The sequence below is a fragment of the Sesamum indicum genome, linkage group LG3 (genome assembly GCF_000512975.1).
Source record: "Sesamum indicum cultivar Zhongzhi No. 13 linkage group LG3, S_indicum_v1.0, whole genome shotgun sequence".
Lineage (NCBI taxonomy): Eukaryota > Viridiplantae > Streptophyta > Magnoliopsida > Lamiales > Pedaliaceae > Sesamum > Sesamum indicum.
The window spans coordinates 19698276-19714055 of record NC_026147.1 but is presented as its reverse complement, the minus strand read 5'-3'; the positions used below and the strand labels follow the sequence as shown (position 1 = coordinate 19714055).

Sequence of the window (15780 nt, the reverse complement as noted above, 5' to 3'; positions counted from 1 at the left end):
TAGACTAAAATCAAGTGGATACATATGGTATGTACATCCCGATTTATGTGTTTTGGAGGGAGGTATACCTAAAGTATGAAATATTGTTGAGATGTTTGATGTAGTGGATGGACTATAAACTTGTTGTAATTGAGCTCGAAATAGATGTTGCCACTCCCGCTAGACAATGAAAGTTGATGAGGCTAGTAGGGTTTTAACTCTGCTGGTGTTGAGTGAATTAGGCCCGACTGTGCAACATATTATAAATTGAATTTTGCTATTGGCTCTACCAATGATAAATACCCAAATATCATCAATTATAATTTATGTGAGAGTGTATTATTTTTTTTATGTTCAAAATTTCGGTGTAGTAATTAATTATATTGCACCAAAATGAATGATCAAATTCTTGTTGCACATAATATTTGAGAATTTATACCTTTAAGCATATATTCGGACTTTTATCCCATTACTTTTGTGTATAATATTGAGAATTGATTAATTTTTATTTTATGTTAAGGTATATTTATATTCATAATTAAATCTACAAGAACACATCAAAATATTCAAAACAGTGTAGGACTATATATATATATATATATATATATGTTAATTTAACACAAGACAATACGTCTGTCCGTATAATAGATAGTCACAATAGCAAGAACGGTCTTAACAACTGGTACCATCCCCCACCCCCACCTTTTGACATTCTGGGGCCCTACTATATATAAATGGAATTTTTCCCTTTCTTCCACCTCCCAAGGGGTATAGCGCGAAAGAAGCGTTCAAGGGGTCGGGTCATCCTGGGTATAAGAAACTAATTATTGGGCTTCCAAATTGGGCCTGAATCCAGATAAACCAATGGCCCAAATTTACAACAAAGCATAAACCCAGCTCAATTCCAAATCAATAACTCCGGGCCAACTTTAGATTATTATGCTGCCGTTGCCCGGAACCGTTGGCCCTAGCTCCGACAGCCCCGTGGTGGGTGTGACGGGGAGGCCGTTGCCCATAGTGGTGATGATGGTTCCCATGCGGTGGATCGGGCTTCGATTGGGCTCTTGATTCTTTGGGCGTCATTTGAATTGCTCTAATTTGTTCCAAAGACTCCAATACTTCCTCCATCCCGGGCCGACACTTCGGGTCGGGTTCAAGGCAACTTAGTATGAGTTCTGCTGCCCCATATGCTGCCTTGGGAGGGTAGTTGCCTTGAAGCCGCGGATCGATTAGCTTTCTCAACTTCTTCTTGTCGGGTAGAGAAGGCTTAGCCCATTCCACCAAATTAGTCTGCCCTCCGGGCCGGTTCAGGTCCAGCACCCGCAGGCCCGTTATTATTTCCAATAATACCACACCAAAACCATAGACGTCGCTCTTCACGTATAAGTGACCTGTAAATAATTACAGCATTTTAACAACAGTGCAGTGAATATTTTACGAACCGCTAAATGTATCCTACTTTTGCTATTCACACAAAAATTATTTACTATATGTCGACTAATATTACATAAAAAAATTTACCTTTCAAGACTATACGATGCATCAATATTTGGAGAAAATAAGAATCAAAATTCAAGGAACGATTAATTTACCTGTGGCCATGTACTCGGGGGCAGCATAGCCATAAGTCCCGACAACCTTTGTTGTTACGTGTGAATTCCCGTCTACCGGACCTAACTTAGCGAGTCCAAAATCTGAGAGCTTTGCATTGTATTCCTATAAATAATAAACATAAAATTGTCTTTATTTTCTGACATAAACAGAGGTTCTAAGAAATTATACAACGAAAATTCTGGGCCGGAACTCTAAAAAGAAGAACATCAATATAATAAGATTTTGCTACGGTTTTATTATAATTAGAGACGGTTATTAAATATTAGGGATAATTACACGATCGGACCTAATTTAGATAGCCAAAATTTACCTAATTTGCTAATATTAGCAAAAAAATTAAATAAAAATTTATATTTACTCTCGATCGACTTATTACTAAGCTATTACAGTTCAAATAATTTTTTTCTAACCAATATCCTTATAAGGGTGAATATATAACTCATCACACACGTATATGCGTGTGTAGATGTCTAAACTTAGTTTAGTTAAAAAAAGGATTTGTTTGATATGCAATAAGTGAGTAATGAGTCAATCGGGAGAAATATGTATTTTCATTCTACATTTTTGTTAATATCAACAAGTTCGGTAAATTTTTATTAATGAAGGGATTTCATTTGTTAAATAGAAACAAACGTGAGGATAGTAGATATAATTTATCAAACTACATAAATTCAGATATAATTACACGAAATTTTATAAAATGACCGAGGAACTATCTCTAGATATTATATTGTGATGTTTAAGGAATTGAAACTCACCGCATCAAGTAAAATGTTGGAAGCCTTGAAATCTCTGTAAATGACCTGTTTTTCTGTATTGTGCAAGAAAGCAAGCCCACGAGCTGCTCCTATTGCTATATTAATCCTTACATCCCATGGAATTGGCTCTGCTGCATCCTCTGCACATTGCAATTCCAGACATCCATCATAAATCATGCTAAATTATTCCACAAGTTGCAATACAAGTTATTTGTAGCATACTTCTGAAGAGATGATTTTCCAAGCTTCCCTTCTGCATATATTCGTAGACGAGGAGGAACTGTCGTTCCTCCCAGCAGTAACCCAATAATTTTACAAGATTCGGGTGGCTGAATTTCCCCAAGAATTTTACCTCCGCCTGCACCAATACATGCAAATCCAATTAAATATATTTACATCTATTTATGCTCCAATCGTAGCTATATAATTAGGGTAAATTACAGCTATCTCTCTTTGGATTTGACATTATTACGAACACTTTTATTATTTGAAAATTTACAAATACTCATATTAAATGAAAAATAATTATATAGCCCCTAAACTGTGAGATGAAAATTATTACTTTATCCTTCTTGATTTTTTTTAAATAAACATTTGAAAAAAAAGTTAAGGCTGAGTAAAATAAAATATAATTAATTCATAAAAGTATTTTACTTTTTTTAAAATTATAAAATTATAATTCATAAACAAAAAGGGCATTTTAGTTCATTCACAACAAATATTGAATGATAATTATAACGGAATGGGCTCATTGTTAGAGGAACGTTAAAATCAAGGAGGTATTTGTAACTTTTCAAATAACTAAAAAGTATTTATAATTTATTACAAACGTGACCACACAAATATGACAAACCATCTTTGTTACACATTGTGCAATAATATGAAATTTTTTCATGGCAAAATTAATAATTTGTTTAGGTATTAATCAGTTTCATTTTATAAAAAAATAAAATTTCATTTATTACTATATTATTTATTTATTCAAAATTCAAATATTAATTCAATATATTGATATTTCTAAAATTCAAACACGGTCATAGTATAAAAAAAAAAACACTATTATAAAAATTAAATTATATACTAAAATTCGTGGAATTCGAACCCACCGCTTTTCAATAGCGACGCATTTTAATTACAATAGGAAAAAGATTTAGAGGTAGAAGTAAATTGAATAGGTCAATGACATGGGTTAACTCAATCAATCTAGCTCGAGATTTTGACCATCATATACTATAATAGGTCATCACGCCCGGTGCAAACATTACGTGTTAGTGGTCAACGTTTTATATATTAAAATAAAAATAGAATTTTCAATCATAACTGAATTAGAAAATTTATTGTATTTAAATAAAAGTGTACGTCAACTCCAGCTAAGAGGCTTAATTAATAAAACAAGCATATATTAATTTTATAAAGAAATACAAGTTTGACTTTTGTGCACATCCATTTTTATTTCTCCATTAATTTTACCTAAAAATAAAAAATAGAGTAAATTATAACGAATCATCCTAAACTTTATTATAATTATAAATATTTTATTATTGTCTGAAAATTTATAAATACCCCTCAAATTAATGGACGTCCAACAAATACTCCCCCTACAATAAGCTGTTACGAGAGGGTATTTTTTAGATGACCGCTAATTTTAAAAAGTATTTATAATTTTTCAAATAATGAGAAGATAATTGTAATTATAATATACTTCATGAAGTCTGTTGTAATTTACCCAAAAAAATATTATATAAATTTATATCTTTTATTTTATAAAGACAATAATTACATGATTTCACTAAATTTCCATAAATTGTGAAAAAACATAAAGTAAATTATAATAAATTTATATAAAATTAGATAAGTACTTACACGTTGATAAAAACTTGAACCAAATATGTTATTACTCTATCAAAAAAATAAAATAAAAAAAAATAGTCCTTAGTACACATTAAATGATGCTATGTGACAACCAATTCTCCCTCAAATTTATGCCAATAATATCTTGGTCACGTTGATGAGGTGCACCCAATGATAATACCTAGTGTGAGAAGTGCATTATTAGGCAAAATAATCCTAACTACATGCATAAAGATGTTTGTCCATAATCTTATTTTAAATCCTTAAAATAAATTTTTTTTTATCCCAAATGTGAGCCTAATATTTATTTCGTCCCTCGATATACAATTTGTCACGTATAAAAGATTATCGTATTTAATTTTGTACGAATATTTGAATTTTTGTACGCATTATTTACTTTTCCACAATTTATAAATGAATCGGAATACAGATATAGCAGTGTAGTGTAATGAATTATTTTTAATAAAAACGAATTTCGACACATTTTTTTTTGTAGTAGTTTGTTAAAAATAGAATAGATTACATGATAAAAAAAAATGTATGATTAATTGGTAATGATTCAGTAAATAATTACCTGCCATTCTTTGAGGCCTTGTTCACTGTCTGGATTAGACTTCTTGACAGCTACAGGCATTCCGACCCCAACCCTGGACGGCGCGTACGTTTTCTCATCAATATACCCCTTGAAAACCCTCCCGAACCCTCCTTCACCCAGCACCGTATCGGGTCTGAAATTCCTCGTCGCGCTCTTCAGATCTTCTAATGTGAACATTTTCAGGTTGGGTGTGATGATCCGCCCGCTCGGCGGCACCGCCGGCCCGCCTCCACCTCCTCGATCACCCACAGCCGTGGACTGATTGTTACTTCTCGCCGCCGCGTCGTTGTTGTTGCTACGGACTGATGCAAAGGGGAAACGGTGCGGCCGGCGTCATAAGTAGATTTTTATACAGTATATATATGTAGTAAAGAGAAGAAAGGGGGGAAACACACGCGGGTGTGTGTGTGTGTTTATACATATAGAAAGGTGTGTGTATAAGTACCTGGGCTGGGGGGTCTGGTGTTGGCGGTGGAATGATTATCAACAGGCTTAGGCCAGCAGGTTCCCATCTCTCTGTCTCTCTGTAAGATATTTAGTAAGAGAAAATAGAGAGAGTAATTTAGTGTGGGTGTGGGTTAATATGTTAGTTCTGTGAAGGAGAGGAGAAGCTGTGGAGGAAAGTGGTGGTTTGGCACCAACAATATGAGCAACCCACTTTCTATCTCTATCTATATATATACATATGTATACACACACACACACCCCATAGCAAGAAAGCGTTTTTCTCTCTCAAGACTTTTCAAACTACTCTCTCTCTCTCTTTCACACCTCAATCAACATAAATTCCTAGTGATTACTGATATTTGAATCTTAAAAATTATAAAACAAAATAAAATATGAATTTTTATCATTATGTGAAGTTAGAGGCAAGGATGTATATGTTTAATATTTATTTTTAATTAAAGTTGAATAATTCAGCATAGCAATTTTTTTTTAATGGGTGATTAGTGATTACATAAATTGTTTAAAAAGAATGAGATAATTATAATAAATTTATATAAAATAAGATAAATATACATACATGTTAGTAAATCACGTTTTTTAAAAAAAGAAAGAAAGAAAGAAAATAACAAACATGTGAAAGGAAGGCACATGATACTGAAAAGTCAACGACTTCGTCACTCCTCCAATCAAATAACATGACGCGGACCCACTTAATTTACTAACAAAATATATTATTCACTATTATTTATTATTATTACTTTTTAGTTAAATAATATTTTGCAGTTATTTTGTTTTAGAACATTATCCGCGTGGTTCTCTGGGGATATTTTTTCTTTTTAATAATTCTATAAAATAAATATTAATATTTTATATAAATTATTTTTATATTTTTGAAAATTTAAATATTTATTCTTAAAAAATATCAAAATTATTATACAAACTATTATTGATTTTTGATCATCAGTGATGGTTTGTGTAATTATATAAATTTTATGTTGTCTCTGGTGTGTGTGTACATAGCTAAAGTTACATTTTGACTATTTCAATTTGAATTTATAGTGGTTGGGTTATAATTAATTAATGCTTTCCTTGTTTAAACAAAAATATACAATTTATTATATTATTCAGTATATTTAAATTTAGAAATTAATTTAATATATTAGCAAATATATTTAAATGAGATAAATAAATAATAAATTATATAGACCTATATTCAAGTTTGTGTGACTTAAACTCACAATCTTTTGATCATATATGATGCCTCAACCTTATCAATCGAGCAATGTGTCGTTGGCAAATGCTTCGCTTCTTCATTATTATTCATTATTAATTTAACACATGTAGATTGATGTATATATGCAGCATACTGTTGGGAATACCATGACATACTTTCTTAGTAATGCGCCAATAATTACACTGTTCTTTCTTGAAGTTGGTGTAATTATATATAATATTTTTTTGGTTTGACAAATTATATCTAATATCCTATCGTTTATTTTTGTCTATTAAATAGATCCATTTGTTAGTCAAAATCCATTCAATTTTATGATATTAACAAAAAAATTGAATGAAAATTCATATTTGCTCCCAATTAACTTATTAATGACTTACTCCAAGTTACACAAATCTTTTAGGATCATCAAACTACCCTGGTAAGGGTGATGATATACCTCTTTATATACTTTGGTATACGAAAATGTATAAGAATAGTTCGGTCAGAAAATTATTCTCGCCGAAAAATTGTCAGAGGGACCAAATTGAGACAAAAAGTAGAATTTAAGAATGCTAAAGTCAAGAAATGATCTTGAGAGACTAAAGTGATTCTAAACGTAAACTTAAGGAACCAAATATAATATTTACCCTTAATTTTTATAAAAAATTTATACCATTCTATATTTTTTCACTTATCATTCTAATAAACACAATACTAAAATGTACTTTATTCACATAAAAAATTTAATAAATTAATATTTTGAAAATTTAAGCACATAAATTGAGTGTTATATTAAAATTTAAAACATTTCTTATTCATTTAGAAAATCTAATAAATATTAAAATTGGGTTCTTACTATTAATTTTACATTAAAATTTAAAAACAAAAAAAAAAGTAAATAATCTTGAACGTAGAGTAAAAATTTATTTTAGTTTCCGATATTTAATTTCAACATCCAAATAGTCTTTATCTTTTCAATTTACTTCAGATTAATGAATAATTTTCTATTTCATCCCTACAAAACTTTACATTTTTTAGAAAAAAATATTTTAATCCTTCATTTTTTTTTATTTGTAATCACAATTTGATCACATGAACTTAAGAAAATATAACTGTTAATTGAAAAAATTAGTTAACTGTTAACTTGAATGTGTGATGCTGGACTGACGTCAGCATCAGACGTCATGGTCTGACGTTCCGTACAGAAATACGTAGTATAATTTGCTTACTCAAATACGTGAGGCGTATGGACCGGGTCAGTATACGATTGGTATACGAATTCCGAAATAAATGTAGGAATGAGTTTATGGTTGATGGAAAGCATGAGAGCTTTACTCGGTTTCAGTATTTAAAGCTTACCTGCTTCAGCTTGTTGATATGTTGAATTACTCGGTTTCTTGGACCGGGTCTTATTTTGTCATTGTCGACCATTAACACCGTATACGGACATTTATGCCCAACACACAGTACACACATCCATTATGTGTATATCTGGATATACACATGCAGTTTGTACATGTACCTAGACTCTTGACGCAAGGCATCCTCTCAACTAGGGATGCCCTCCCGAACAAGGGGGATTAGGGCGGCTAGTGGATAGCTCCTCCCTCGAATTCGTAGGGGTCTCACACCATTCCAATGGTTGTGGGAGGCCCTCTATAAATATCAAACCCAACCATTCGTAAATTGTAACTATCAATTATATTTGCACACTTGAAATCCCACTACTTTGTGATCCTTCATTATCTTATTTCTTTATTTTCATTGATTTTTCATTTTCTATGACTTGAGTTTTGTAGTGCTAATAATTTTTTTTCTTTTTTACAGGTTCTCATTTTAGAGATTACGAAACTAAGACCGAAAAATCTTGAGTTGCACCATATGAAATGATCTTTTTGCTCGTATCAATAACAGTAATAGTACCGCATTTTTTGCCGCACCACAAGATCGAAAGACTTACAAGGAAAATCATAAGATCAACGGGGACTAACCCTACAGAACAGAAGTTATGCTTATTCAGTAACGGTTTATGAAAGAAATAAAAAAAAAACCTGAATCAAAGTGAAAATAGTGGTATAAAATTGGTGATAAGGTATATATATATCGTGTAGAGTGCAAAATATAAGCTTAGAATAACTTAAAAATCGAGAGAAAATGATGAGAATAAGTAAGAGTTTGAGTGTGAAGAATAACGTTACCAAATGACTGCACAAGGCCTATGTTTATAGGCGTGTCCAGAGCAGGATACGAGGTTTGTTGTGGAGTGTTGTACGTTGTCGGAAAGCCCTTTGAGTTGGCTATTATCCAGAAGAAATCGTTTGTCATTTGGACTTAATTGACCGAGATACATCAGGTGGAGTGAGCCTTGCCACATCTGCCTAAAAATTAGGGAATTGGTTACTAGCTGATTTCCAGCTTATTTGCCATCGATTTACCCGGAATCACCTATAAATATTTTAGGATAAGATGGATAAATGTGTGGGCAAGTTGTATGACGTGTCCCACCTAGTTGTATGATTACGTGTTCAGTTGAAATAGATTTATTTTTTGGTCCTATCAGTTTAGTAAAGTAGGAGGTAGACCTGTGAACCTTTCTATCCTACTAATAAGCCAGCTAAGCTGGCCTATCCTGTCCTGCAGGTGGGCTTATTCCAATAAATATAGGGGTATCAAACATAAATAAATTATTTTTCTTAGATCAAAAGAAAACTAGAGTCGAGAAAGATTGTAAGGATTAAAAAAAGAAGACATAGTGTTAAAATAAGAAATTATGTGAATATATTTAAATTCGGTCTAAATAAACTTTCGTTCTATGCGGATGAACGAATTTGAATTTAAATGAATGATTTAGAAAAAGAATTAAAAATGACTACATATTAAAACAATTTTAAGTCCTTCACAATGTCACTAAAAATAACACAACATGATAATCGAACTATTTAAAATTCTCTGCAACATATAATTATCCAAGCAAATACAATGGACTTATTATTACGTACTTAAACTCCTTAATTCCAAATCTATTGATCCAAACACAAACATTAAACATTTTTTACCATACATATAAACTGATAGCTATAATTATATGTGAACAAACATATTTTCACGACCCTTAAAAGATAACCATAAAAATGGAAAGCCTTCACTAAGTTTCCACAACTATCAACATGCGTTAGAGCACCGTGTGCATATGTGCACTCATAAAACATTTAATAATAATTTAAAAAAAAGTAAATTGCAATTATTTCTTCTAAAATTTGACATAACTACGAATGCCCCGTTATTATTTGAAAATTATAAATACCCCCTCAAATAGAAAATAATTATATAACTCCTAGAAAGTGAAATGAACATTACTATTTTACTCTTGTTGAATTTTTTTAAAAATAAAAAATATTTTAAGAAATATATAACAAATAAGGGTGAATAAAATAAATAATCTAGAGAGAATATTATTTAATAAAAATATTTTTTAAAATTATAATATATATAATTATAATTTATAATCCAAAAGGTCATTTTGGTCAGTTCACTACAAAAATTGGATAAAACCTAATGGGATAAGCTAGTTGTTAGACGAATGTTAAAATCAGGGGAGTTTGTAATTTTTCAAACAACGAAAAGGTGTTTATAATTATGCCAAACATCGGGGAATGTAGTTGTAATTTATCCTTAAAAAAACAATTTTTTTTTTCAAAAATAAATTAAAAAAAAAGGTGTTCAAAGAGTATTACAGCAACATATATAGCTACAAATGTGGGCAACATATTGTGTGTATTTTGCCTAACAACAAAAGTAACGTAAAAACATCATGACTTGCAATCTTTTCTGAGAACACCACTGTAATAATGCGATCAAAGTCATTTTGAGGTGAACTTTGTCAAGATCTTTGTCTTGTAAGAAGAATGGGACATGTTCAGATCTTTCTACATGAGACGGAGCGGTGATGCCGGAACTTGAGATCTGCCCTTACGCGAGGTGTCTGCCTGAGTGGCCAAGTACTCGAGCGCATGAACAACTTCGGTGATGTTGGGGCGGACGTTTGCTTGTTCGTGGATGCACAGTGAGGTTATTAAAACAGCCTGCTGCAGACTCTTCACCGAGTATCGCCCTTCTAGCAGCGGATCCACCATTTGGACAAATTGCTTTCGGTCTTTCAGGAATGGACGAGACTGCAACAATGTTAAGTATGTTACTAGTGCTTAGAACGGACACGAATTACATAAGAAATCAACTAATGTCGCAGGTGGTTGAGTACTCGTTGTTCGATAGCTGAAACTATGTATAAGAGGGTGTTTAGCTGAACTTATAATTTTAAAGATCTTATAAGATCATACATCTTATAATATGTATAATTAAAACATAAACATACGAGTTTCTACTTTTTTCCACTCTAAAAGGGCTATCTTTTAAGTTAAACATCATAAACTTACCCAGACAACCAAATTCTGCTCTCCGGGTTTCTTACTGAAGTCCATAGCCCTGCGCCCGCTGATAAGCTCCAAGAGGACGACGCCAAAGCTATAGATGTCTGATTTCAGCGTCAGCTTGCCGCTCATTGCATACTCTGGAGCACAATATCCATAGGTTCCCATCACCCGTGTAGAGACGTGAGTCTTGTCCCCGACGGGTCCTAGTTTGGCAAGTCCAAAATCAGATAACTTAACATTGTAGTCGTTGTCCAACAGTATGTTTGAAGACTTCAAATCACGGTATATGACGGGTGGATTTGCTCTGCAGTGGAGGAATTCAAGACCACGAGCTGCACCAACTGCAATCTTCAGTCTCGTGCTCCAACTTAGTGGCGTCTGATTGGGTTCAAGATCTGACAACAAAAATATGCACACATTGAAGATACCGTACAATGAGATCGATCCTCCCATGTTTTGCAAGCGCTCAACTCATCAGTAATGAAGAATTGTTTGCAACTTCGATCAAAGTGGAGAAATAGCACGTAAAGTGATCTAGAATTTCATGTTATACATTGCTTACCAAATAGGTGATTCTCCAGACTACCCATTGGCATGAACTCATAAACCAAAAGCCGCTGGTCACGGTCGGAACAATACCCGATCAGGTTCACAAGGTTGGGATGGTGCAGCAGACTTAGCATAAGAACCTCTACGACGAATTCTTGATTCCCTTGAAGCCCTTCATGATTGAGTTGCTTTACAGCAACAATCTGGCCACAAAAGCCAGCTGATCAGCACCATTTTTACCATAAACAACATCAATTTGATCCAACTATTCTTATCAGCTCCCAGAGAAGATAATTTCTTCAGTTCAGCTGAAAACTACCAGAAAAGCAGAGAGCTTACCATGCCAGATTCTAGGCGGCCTTTGTAAACGCATCCAAAACCGCCTTCGCCAATCAAATTAGCCTCCTTAAAGTTCTGTGTGGCCAGAGAGAGCTCCTTGAACGAGAAGCAGGTCGCCACATTGTCCTTGCTGTCTTTGCCTTTTGCTTTCACAAAGCCTCCCTTCTTTACACTCTCTTCACAATTCAAGAAAAAAAAACACAAAAACGATAAATGCCAGGCAGAGCGCTATATACTTAGTCAAAAATCTCAAACTTTTGTTGCTATACTCATCATCTTACCATTATCATTGACTTTTTGCTTTCCCCTCCCAGCAACTGCTTATCCAAGAATTGATCCAAAGACAACACCATCACATATCAAATGTCAAAACCAAACAACGTACTCAAAAGCAAGTCATCGTTGCATCAAAACAAACAAACAACCAAAGATAGCAAAAAGAATGAACCTGAGGAGTCAATGGATCTTGGGCTCATATCTTCATCAAAATCAACATCTTTGAACTTAGGGTTCATACAAGAAAAGCAATTCATTTCTTTTTAGCGTATTTCCGCCCTCTTTCTTTAACTCGTTTTGATGATTTTCCCTCTCGAAAAATTGATCCTCCAAGCAAAAACAGAAGAATTCAGGGAGACAACAACCCACAAAAAATTTCAACTCACCATCCCCAAATCAAACCTCCGTGTTCAAATCAAACCATACTCGGCAAAGCCATCAAAAAAACAGAAACACCCAAACACAAAAACAACAACAATTCTGGAGAGAGAACAATCAATATTCTCTCCCCTCTCAGAATGTCAGAAAACCCTAATCCCAAACAACAAATAACATCAAACTCATCCAAACCTTCCCACCACCACCTTTTACAGAGATCAGTACCCAAAAACAAAGATTACCACAACCCTTAAAAGCAACGGATAACCAAACACTTCACATACTAAAATTAGGGTACGACACCAAAAAAGGATTGCAATCTTCCTTGAAAAAAGAAAAAGAAAAAAATCCAACTGGGCACATTTAAATCCAAGAAAACAAACAAATATTGAGGTAAGGGTAGAATTATAGGGCCATTTCTTGGTATGTAAGCATTGGGCAGCCATGTTTTCACACCCTATATTTAGCTCATAATCTCACTTTCATCAGCCCCCAATTTTCGCGCCATCTTTAACGGTATTACCTTCCTTTCTCCCTACAAATGAAATCATTTCTTTTTCTTCTTTTCTTTTCCTTCTTGTGTGTGTGTGCGTGTGTTTCCATAGGTTGTCTGTTCATTTGGGAGAAGTGCAGTCTCATATTGCTGCTGCAGACACTCTCATTCACAGATGAAGAGCATTTGATTTAAACTTTGGAGAGGCGGGAGCTCCTATTTTGCCCTTGGAAATTACATTTTTGTTTATCTATACTAATATAAAAATAAAACCCCTATCACACTCACAAGCAACGATTAATACACCGCCGCATCAATTTTTTATGAAATCAAAACTGTGCTTCATGATAAAATAACTAATTTATTCAATTTTTAAAATTTACATTACATGATAAATTGTTACATTTTTCTTTCTTTCTTTTTATTAATGTAATGAACTGATTATATATTTTGCTCTTATTTATAATATATTTTAAAATATAAAAATTATTTATTATATGCACGTAAGAATGATATGCTACAAATTTATTTATAAATTCTTTTGGGGGCATTATGGACAGTGAATGGGGAGAAGGGGGAACTAGATCTCCGGGTGTTTGCATATAGTTGTTCTGTATATAAAATAGGATAAATTACAATAATTTTTCATAAAATTTGGTATAATTATAAATACTCTTTATTATTTGAAAATTACAAATACTTTCTAATGATTGATGAAATTATGTAATCCTTGAATGAAAGTATGAAATTATCAACTATTCTCTTATTATATTTTTTTTTAGTATTTAAATTTATCTTATAATTTGATGTGAATAAAAAATGATGTTGGATTTCAATTGGAATACAAAGTAATGAAATAAAATGCTAGAGGATAAATGAGTTAAATTAAGAGTGGAGTTACTAGTTTACTACGTATAAGTAAGAAAATAGAATTGAAGTAAAACTCTAAATAAGAGAATAAAGTTGTTGTTTCAACAAAAGTTGCAGCATGAAGGTCCGAGCTCTCAATTTATAAATAACCCTCAACAGGTTGAATAAAAACGACGAATTTGATGGGTCTTATCTCAAAGTAGTTGGATAAGGTTGGATCCCCACAATAGAGGGTTATTTCCTAATAGTTGAAAACCTATGATTTTCGATAGTGGTTGGAGTTTGCTGCGAATAAGAGTATATAATTCTTCCCGGATTTTGGAGAAGTGGTTGAGGAAATGCATTTCCCCAACAAAGTCCAAACTTTTAGAGCTTGGTGATTAGTTCTAGTTGGAGATGCCACGGCTGTCCTAAGAGGTCCTACGTGAATGCTACCTAGGTCATCTCAGAGGGCCCTCTTGGATTTGAGCCTCTTAGGCATTTTTAAGCCAATTTGCTTCTTAGGGGCACTTCTTACCGAACTCTTTGGAAGCTCTACCCGAACTAGACTTTTTGGAGGCACCCTAAGTAGGCCCTTACCCAAATTGAGCCTCCTAGGGACACCTTGAGACTTGCATTCCCTTTGGGCTCTTGCGAGTTTTTTCCTTTCTTTTGGACCTCTTAGGCCTTTTTGAGCTAGCACTTTTTATGGGCATCATTCAAGTTCATTTCTTCTCATCAAAGAAAATTTTGGTCAAAAAATTTTAATTGTTTTTAATAATTCATAATTACATTTTTTTTCTTCTCAAGAACACTACGTAATGTTTCTCTCTCACCTTACTTCTCTCTCTCTCTCTATATATATATATATATTTTTTCTTATAAATTTCCATATTTTTAATAAACCAACAATTATTTTTCTTTTTTCTCACGGGCTTCTTTCTTTCTCATTCTCCACACGACAATTGTTCCTCTTCAACTCACATTACAATTTTTTTTTATATGCTCATGAAAATCGAGTGCCACAACAATTAGTATATATATATATATATATATATATATTGATTCCCTAAATTGTTCAAGTTCACATTTTGTAATTAATCATCTCTTACCAAAATCTAAGTTAAATCGTCTTTCCCTATCAACGTACAGTTAGACATTTATTCTATTTTATCATATTGTATTTAATTTTGTGTATGAAATGTTTTCTGTCATTCATTTTTTAAATTTTCAACTTACCACACTCTTTTAGATACAAAAATTAATTTCCAATAAATTTCCCGAAAAGAAACCAATTAATTAAGATGTGAAAAGGGAGGAGGAACATAAACTAATGACAAATATTCATAACTGGAAAGGTTAGTTGTCCAATTCAACACGTAAGAAATCAATTGAAAACATGTAAATCTGGTTTCTAGAATCATTAATTAGCTGTAATTAAGAAATATTATGTACATTGCATCTGCAGGAAATTATAAGTGAAATTACAGTTGTTGACGAAGTATGGGGTGGGCACATTGATTGTCGTAAAGACGACTGACGTACTTCCTACCAATCAAATTAATGTGAAAGACGCTAAAAGATTCTTCCATTAATTATTAGCCTAAGCTTTTTAAATTCTATTTATAATAAGAAAGGTAAATTTTTTTTTAATTTTTTATATTTTTTTTTAGAATAGAGGAAAGATTTAATATATATGGTCATAAAGGACCGCATCGACTGGCTATAGATAATGATGATCGATGTGATGGCCATCATGAGGGAGATGTGGATCAGCTCCTCGACAGTGGAACCGTCACAGTAGATTGCCTCCTCTACTGCCCTAGTTCAATTTGCCGACAGATCCCCAATGTCGAACGACAATAATATGGATGACGCTGATGAGAAAGGTTAGGAATTTTTTTTTTCAATTTTGTAATCGAATAATATTTTCTTTAAATATTCATGTTTTATAAAATTTATTAAATTTTATTATTTCATGTTTATTCAATTAATTAAGTTTATAAATA

General features: G+C 32.6%; 2 protein-coding genes across 2 annotated transcripts; both read right to left on the bottom strand.

Annotated features, from left to right (window-relative positions):
- Positions 593–5465, bottom strand: LOC105158883 (probable serine/threonine-protein kinase PIX13). Its single transcript, XM_011075785.2, has 6 exons — positions 5243–5465; positions 4777–5099; positions 2574–2709; positions 2352–2491; positions 1572–1695; positions 593–1370 (listed from the first exon to the last, which is right to left on the bottom strand). The coding sequence occupies exons 1-6, from the start codon at positions 5307–5309 to the stop codon at positions 889–891; spliced, it is 1272 nt and encodes a 423-aa protein (XP_011074087.1). The 5' UTR covers positions 5310–5465; the 3' UTR covers positions 593–888.
- On the bottom strand, positions 10215–12803 carry LOC105158882 (probable serine/threonine-protein kinase PBL21). Its single transcript, XM_011075784.2, has 6 exons — positions 12224–12803; positions 12057–12092; positions 11776–11951; positions 11450–11639; positions 10891–11282; positions 10215–10629 (listed from the first exon to the last, which is right to left on the bottom strand). The coding sequence occupies exons 1-6, from the start codon at positions 12306–12308 to the stop codon at positions 10384–10386; spliced, it is 1125 nt and encodes a 374-aa protein (XP_011074086.1). The 5' UTR covers positions 12309–12803; the 3' UTR covers positions 10215–10383.